We start from the raw sequence: 7,838 nt of genomic DNA, 5'->3' as shown, positions 1-7,838 counted from the left end.
AATCTACGCCATATCGCACTCTTACATGAAACTTAATAGTACCGCTATCGGAGTCATGCAAAACAAAACGGTATTCATATGCATAATCTATACTAATATTATAAAGCTGAAGAGGTTGTTTGTTTGTTTGAACACACTAATCTCAGGAACTACTGGTCCGATTTGAAAAATTCTTTCAGTGTTAGATAGCCCATTTATTGAGGAAGGCTATAGGCTTTATATGTACCATTGGTGAAGCCGGGATGGACCGCTAATGGTCTTATACGTTAACCATATTTTTCAAATAATATTTGCAACATTAGGGCTTTAATCTCACCTATTCTCGGTTGCATGCTTAAGGCATAATATGATTGTTGGGTTTCAGAAATACAAATGAGAAAAAAAGTAAATATAAAATTAATTGTCCACATGGGAGCCAAACCTGAAAGAAATTTTCGCCAGACAAATTTCAAGTACAGGACAATTACATACAAATATGTTGAAGTGTGGGGTTTTAATATATAACAAGATTATCTCCATACTTACATCACCCTACAGACTTATTCTCACTACTTACAGTAAACATCAACAATCAATATAATTATTTACATATAAAATCAAAATTTACAATAAATAACAAAGACAGAGAGAAATCAAGCAGGCATACCCGTAGACATCAGTCTGTATGTCAGGAACGGGTGGAGGCGCTGGACTGGGCGGACGTTCTTTCAAACTGTACCCTCTTAAAAGCACTAGATGGCGCGGATCCTTAAACAAAAGTTGTGAAAGAAATATGTTTTTATACATGTGTATTTATTAATACGGTTAAAATAAACGAAAACATTGTAGTACTCCATGAGGCGATTGAATACTTGTAAATGAGTTGAACTGATCATAACATGATTTTAAACTTAATTAGAAGGTACTGATAGTTCATTATTGAACAGCTAATTACAAAATCGTCAAAGAACATAATTGAATATCTCAATAATATACCATCATTACTATGTATATTGAAGTAATTGACTTTTTATTTTATTGATTAATTATTGTTAAACAGACAATGAAATAAAACTAGTAATAATAATTCTAAATATTTTCTTCTCTCTCTCTCTCTTACTAACAGTGCGATAGTAAAGGTCGGCGCGTTGTCAGTCAGGGGATTTAAGATTTAAGCAGATTTAAGAATTAATCAAATACAAAAAAAATGCTTTGGGCTAGATTTAAGTATATTTTCGTAATCAGGTTCTGAAAAACTATATGTTCCATTGATCATACACTCAATCTATGGCACCATGTTTATCAAAAAAAAAATTACCACCACAACTAGACTTGACATTTACGGAAAAAATTTTACTATAGAGATCAATGAAACCTTAGCATAGTTCCTCTGTTGTGCGGCGTGTAGCTCACCCCCGGCGTGTTCATACAATGCCAACAGAGCTGGTATCCTTCGGGCTGCAGCAACAGACAACTGTGCACCTCGTTCTCCTACTAATCTTGCTGCTTGTTCTACTGTCGCTGGAGCACCTGTAGATATTTTTTTTTAATAACTTATATAGGGTTGGTTTTTTCAACGTTCAGAATTCGCTTACAACAGTAATATTTACTATATTTAGATTTAAGAGCAAATTGCGTTGTTGCTCCTGCATTTGATATCGCCAAGTTTGTATTTGCTGCCGCACTCGACACTCACTGCGGGAAACAATTATATAAAAATAGCCAATTTTACTCCAATGTAGCTTATTTTTACGGTAAAATAAATTTTTCAAATCAATCCTATATGTGCCTAAGGGACGAAATATATCCTTACGTGCGTAAGGGACACCTCACGCCATCTATTGATATGATTAAGAACCATCACAACCAATACGAAACATTATTTCAAAGGTTATTGGCCACGTTCCATAGATATAATATTGTAATTATGTATTTTTACTGGGTGTACCACAAGTTCAAGCAAATGAACTTGTGGTACACCCGATGCAAAGGCATCACCACTTATCACTACTGCAAATGTGCTGCCCACTTTTTAGGGGTTAGGGATAAACAAAGGATTAACCACTGGAAAGAATGAATTGACTGGTGAGGGCGAGGTAAAAGAAACAGGCCTCTTCAAGTAGTATATATTTAACATATTTTATATATGTAGGAGACATATCAGTTTAAAGTAGTCTGTAGTAATGGCTTATTATGGGAAGGGTGTCTATATTTCCTTAAAAGATGGTGATTAAACAAAAGCTTCATAAAGCTGTGTATAAACCAGAATTCCACACACAACAAATTCTATTGTTTTCATGTCAGTTGATTTTTTCTATGTCTAGTCCCACAAATCTTACCTGGAGGTACTAGTCCCCCAGCATAAGCTGAATATGGTGGTGAACAACATAGCAAAATAACATGAAGAGGTATGTCTGTCCGTCCCAATTCCTCTAGGCATGATAAGGCAGCTGTTAAGGCTTCTGTTAGACATGCCTTGCTTTCAGCATGTCCGCCTATATACCTGTAAAAAAAATACATAAAGTATTGAAAATAAAAAAATAATAAATTGTTACAGAGATATTATTTAAGCTTCTTCTGTTGTTAAAAACAATCAAAAACACAAATCCTACAGTCAGTCATACAGTGAATTCTACCTCGCAAAAAAAAAAATTATATATTATCTTTAAGCAAGAAACTTCTTCTGACTTTTACTTTTAATTGGGTTGATATCAAAATTAAAAGGTACCGTTATATAGCCATACAAACACACCAATTAAACTTATATATTACAACCCTAGTTATAGATAGAACTTACTGTATTTTATCAACTGTATCCACAACATTTTGGGGACATGTGAATGGGCCATATGTTGACACGGGCAGGCCAGGAACACAATCTGCAGACTGATATGTGACTATTCCATACACAGAGCCACTACCTACACCTTCTTCTAAGGCTCCTCCATGGAAATATCTAGAAATAAGCAAAATAATTTGTACAAACTGTTTAAAAATGTCTGAATCATTGATATCTGGTGTTTTAAGTTAAAAACTTTAAGTAAAAAAATTTTATCTCAGCAAGCAAAATTGGCTATGAATTTAATGAAAATAACAGTTATGCATATAACTTATGTACAATATTCATAAATTTTTAAGGGATTTAATTAAAAGATTGTCAAGCTGGCAGTTGTCTGATAAAGCGAATTTTTTATTTGATTTGTTATGACTTGTGTTAGTTCAATTATTTGTATAAATTTTGTGCTAAATCTATGAATACTTACTCTAATGTTGGTACAATATAATTAGTTTTCAATTCACTAATATATGCGCTGTTTGCCGACGTTGCCTCTATAACAAATATAACTTCGGCTGTGATAGGAGAATCTGGAGCGTTAACAACCATTTTCAGTTTTATGCTAGCTTAATAATGATTGGTATATTATTAAAATATCATTTTTAAAGGTTACTATATGGGAAATAGTTTATTTGTTTATCTAAACGATCTAACATTTCATATTTGATATATTCGACTTTTGACATAAGAATTTTGACCTTATTACCTATCTTGGCATTGATATTTTAAGTTAAAATGACATTATCGACTGTCAAATCACAAATGTCAATTAGTAGAGAAAAATAAGAAAACGTAAACAAACATGAAAAATTTTTGAACATATTCAGAAAACAATAGAATTACATTAATTCAAAATGCAGTTCAATTAAATTTTTAAAGGAATTTTTTAAATCAATTAATTGCCACCCATTATGCATAGGTAGTAGGTATCTAACACATAGTCTTAAAATATGCCGACAGGTATGCTTCTGTAATTAAACACTATATTTAACTGAAAACAAATGTAGTAAAAAAGCAAATGCATAATTAGAATCTCTGATTATTAAAGTTTTAAAATTTTTCGTATTTTAAGCAAGTCTGAAATAGACACTTCTAAATTCTAATCACCTTCTAATTTATCAGTCGCTATATTGCAGCGGTTGAAGATAGTAGTGTAATGTAGAGTGTAATTTTTATTTAAATGTTTTATTTTCGATCTATGTTTGCGCACCATTCGAAGTGATAAAAAAGTATACTGACAGGTAACCACAATAAATAGTGACGTTTTCATTTTTGATTAATAAAAAAAAACATAAATATCGATCACTGATAATAATTTTTGTTGTGAATGTCTTCAGAAAATAATGTTTAAAATGAGTGCTAATTTCGCATAAGAGCTGTAAACAAATATGTTACAATCTTACCTGACATAAATTATATATTTTAGTCAATAATAAAGGTAAAATTAAGTACATTGCTAAACAGTTGCCCTAAGGTTGTTTGTATTCGTCTTATAACGAGTTACTATCAGCTGAGAGTTCATTAACATTGAAGGCTGTGACAGAAATAATAGTAATATATGCGGAAAAATTCGCACTCGTGACTGTGTGTATAGTAAATGACTCATTTTAAATAAGTTATCCACAATTTGGTAATTAATCATTGAACCAATTTGATCAACAATGAACTACTTCTCTTTTCTAAATATGTAAGGATATTTTATATTTACTTATATATTAAAATATAGAATAGTTTTTATGGAAAGTGTTTAATCACAAATGGAATGGGAAAGTGTGGAAAGGATATATATATTTAAAAATAAATATTATAATAGTTTAAAAAAACTAAAAAACACGCTTTTATCATATTTTGCAAATTGAAAAATGGAATAATTTTATCAAATTAGTGTATTGTCATCGGTCCTCAATAAATCTACAAATTTTGAACGAAATCTGGCCGTTTAAAGTGGGTCAAAATCGCGCCCAAAGAAGTCGGTTACAAACAAACATACAGGTGAAGCTAATAAAAAGCGTGTAAATACAATACACTCTGCAATTCCATTTTAAAATGATTTAGTGAGACATATAGCATATTTTTAACTGTTTTTAGAAATTGATTGTTGATTATTATTCATATATTTTTTCTTTATTTTCTGTAAGATTTTTTTAGTATCTATATAAAAAAATAGATGTATATTCATATTCAAATTTATTAAATTTATATTCTATAGTATACTATTTATATACAATACTGCCTTATTTATAAAACAGTGTATAGACACTTAAGAAATAAATAAAAAAAAATTAATTTCTCAGGAGTCAGGTGATATATCACAAAAAAAAATTGTTCCATATTTTCTTGTTCAAATTTAAAATAAGGAATATTTTCTTGTATAGAATGGGCAACACTAGTAAAAAATTAGCAGCAAAGTGCACATTACTGACAAAAGAGGAGCAGAAGTATGTAGCTGCAACGTTCAGGGCGGCGAGTAAGAACTCGGAGAAGATAAGGGAAGAGGATCTCATCGTGAGTGGAAAAGTAGATGCAGTCCTGTTAGAAGTGTGTTCATTTTTTCATTTGCTTTTATTTTGTTTTGACTTTGGTTCTGATAAAGCTTATTTATTATCTGTGGATTTTTTTTAAATTCATAAATAATTTTTGCAACATGTGATTTTTTTTATTGTTATTCTGTTATCTGCTTCAAGGATGGTACATTTTTTATACTGTTTGGAGTAGATATCATATATTATTATTATTTTTTTTAGTATTAAAAAATTAAGTTTCAACAGATTAGCTTTATGTGGACCTCAGTCACATTATGTACAAGTTTATTTGTAAGTAAGGCAAAATTCATTTTGTATGTCGGTCCCTAAACTAGTTGATAATTGGTCATATTATTAGAATCATTATGTAACTAACTTGTATATAATATATATTATAATGTTATATGTGCAATTTTGAAATGGACTTTATGTTTTTTTTTGCATAAAGCATTTTTTTTTAATTTAACCTTCCCTAAAACAGTGTGTGTTCTTAATTAGTAGTTTTTTACATAACATTAGCTCTCTGGTTGCTGTTTATATAACTTATATTCTTTAGTTTTAGTTCAATTATAATAGCAAGAAACAAGAGTTCATATAAAATGATCCCAGTTTTATTTTTTAGATTTTCTAGTAAAGTAACTAACCTGAATTTATGAAGCTACCAAGTTAATCTTACTAATTTTTTATTTGAACATAAAGTCCATTTTGTGTATGTTTTAATTTTAGTCTTTGTCTCTTTGATTTTTTTCTATTTTATGTCCCAATTATCTGAAAACCTTCAAAAACCTCAATATTTTAAAATTTGTGTAATTTATACATGTCTTCTCACCACTAAATAGTTATTCCTAATTAGTTTTCATGTAGGATAATGTATGATAAAGGGCGTAGGTTGAACTTAATTTTCAAATGTACTTATGAATTTTTTTACAAGTAATATTGTCTGTATATATATTTCAAAGATTTTTAGTAAGCTGTTATCGGAGTTCGAGAGAGAGCATCGAAGAGTTTTATATGCTCTTAGTCGTCTCCCGTTTTGTGGTATATATGGCCTATAGCATTCGGGAATGATGGAACATATTTATATCTAAGAGTGAAATAATTTGTGAAATCAAATCAAGTAGTTCCTCAGATTAGCGCATTTAAACAAACAAAAAAAATCTTCAACCTTCGTATGATTATCTACTGGCTGTTCCGTTTTCGCCCGTGGTACATATATAGCCTGTAGAATTCAGGGATCACGTACAAATCCAACGGTGAATGAATTTTTAAAAACGATCTAAGAGTCCTTGAGATTATCCCCTACAACGTTGCATACTCACAAACTTTACCTCTTTATATTATAAGAATAGATTATAAGTCATCTTATATTTAAACTGCATATCCATTATCGTAATATGGTTGGCACAGATGCGGTCGCAATAAATAGGGAAATTTATGCACACTTGCATTACAGGGTATTTCCAATATATAGCTGATGGTAAAAGATTTTAGCTGTGACGTATAATAGTAAGACTAGTATAATATTTGGAAATTATCGATTGGCTTAGAGAAGACTGTCAAACTTAACCTGGACACGCAGTCCTTCTCAGGCTATTATTTTTAAATAAAAATATCTTTATAACAAGTAGTATGCCGTGATCAGTTTTTATTTGAGTTTATAATTGATAAATAAACTCAAATAATAAGGTGGCCCGTTTCCTATTACTCACACATCCTAGTCAATTCCTTGCCACCATTCGTCAATCCTTTTCTTATCCCTTACCCCTTATAAGAGGGCATTCACACAAGCTCTACCTACCTCTGCGAATGATCATGGGCGTTGGTGATAGCTTACCATCAGACGCACCACCAGCTCAGATGCCCGCTATGACATAAGACATAGAAAAATTATTGATCGTAATTATTGATTGGGTCGTCGTAAGCGCTACCATGGGAGACATGAACATTTGGAGAGGTAAAAGGTCCATAGCTGACCTTACGCCTCTAGAATTGAATTGTCGACTTTATATTAGAAAGGGATTAAGATAGGATTGACGAGAGGAATAAGGGAAGGACTGGATGGTAAGGAAAATAATGCGAGCTTCCCATACATTATTCTTAATAGTATCCGTACTAATATTGCAAATGCGGAAGAACATGTTAGTTATTCTATCACGTCGTTACGGAGTTATTTTTTGGTATGATTTTTGTGTCTGGACACACTTAAGACACTAGAGAGCAACATAGGGTTCCTTATTCCAAAGTGACAGATCGTTCCCATGAAAATTTCTTTTGACAAGCAAGGGAAACCGTGGGCAGTACGGAAACTTTCGCAAAAATAATATGATCACTCATTTTCAGAAAACCTGACAACGTACACGAGTATAAGTAAAACTGAAGCGTCGTAACAGGTCATAACTAACTTTTTTGTAAAATATCTAATGGATTTTGGTAAAATACCTGCGGTATATCAACCATCTGCTCAAACAAAATTCCTAAAAGAAATCTGTTTATTATCAATA

At 31.2% G+C, this 7,838-nt stretch overlaps 2 protein-coding genes across 4 annotated transcripts in view; one reads left to right on the top strand and one right to left on the bottom strand.

Moving 5' to 3' along the window:
• Positions 1-3,509, bottom strand: part of LOC119837182 (mediator of RNA polymerase II transcription subunit 25-like) — an 11,834-nt gene extending 8,325 nt beyond the window's left edge. The window contains exons 1-5 of the mRNA XM_038362706.1: positions 3,243-3,509; positions 2,777-2,935; positions 2,319-2,482; positions 1,355-1,509; positions 624-747 (exon numbers count right to left, since the gene is read on the bottom strand). Coding sequence (XP_038218634.1) covers positions 624-747; positions 1,355-1,509; positions 2,319-2,482; positions 2,777-2,935; positions 3,243-3,364 — 724 coding nt within the window. The 5' untranslated portion in view covers positions 3,365-3,509. The remainder of the gene's footprint in view (positions 1-623; positions 748-1,354; positions 1,510-2,318; positions 2,483-2,776; positions 2,936-3,242) is intronic.
• A 419-nt stretch (positions 3,510-3,928) lies between these two features.
• Positions 3,929-7,838, top strand: part of LOC119837064 (MTOR-associated protein MEAK7) — a 19,126-nt gene continuing 15,216 nt past the window's right edge. The window contains exons 1-2 of one of the 3 annotated variants that reach the window (XM_038362556.1): positions 3,929-4,056; positions 5,191-5,353. In XM_038362556.1, the coding sequence (XP_038218484.1) occupies positions 5,192-5,353 (162 nt within the window). In that variant the 5' untranslated portion in view covers positions 3,929-4,056; position 5,191. Of the gene's footprint in view, positions 4,057-4,102; positions 4,503-5,190; positions 5,354-7,838 lie in introns of those variants that run through there. The other 2 variants (XM_038362557.1, XM_038362555.1) reach the window with 2 other exon arrangements.

This window comes from Zerene cesonia, chromosome 26 (assembly GCF_012273895.1).
Source record: "Zerene cesonia ecotype Mississippi chromosome 26, Zerene_cesonia_1.1, whole genome shotgun sequence".
NCBI lineage: Eukaryota > Metazoa > Arthropoda > Insecta > Lepidoptera > Pieridae > Zerene > Zerene cesonia.
Note: the sequence above shows the minus strand (reverse complement) of the source record. Positions and strands in the feature narration are given on the sequence as shown.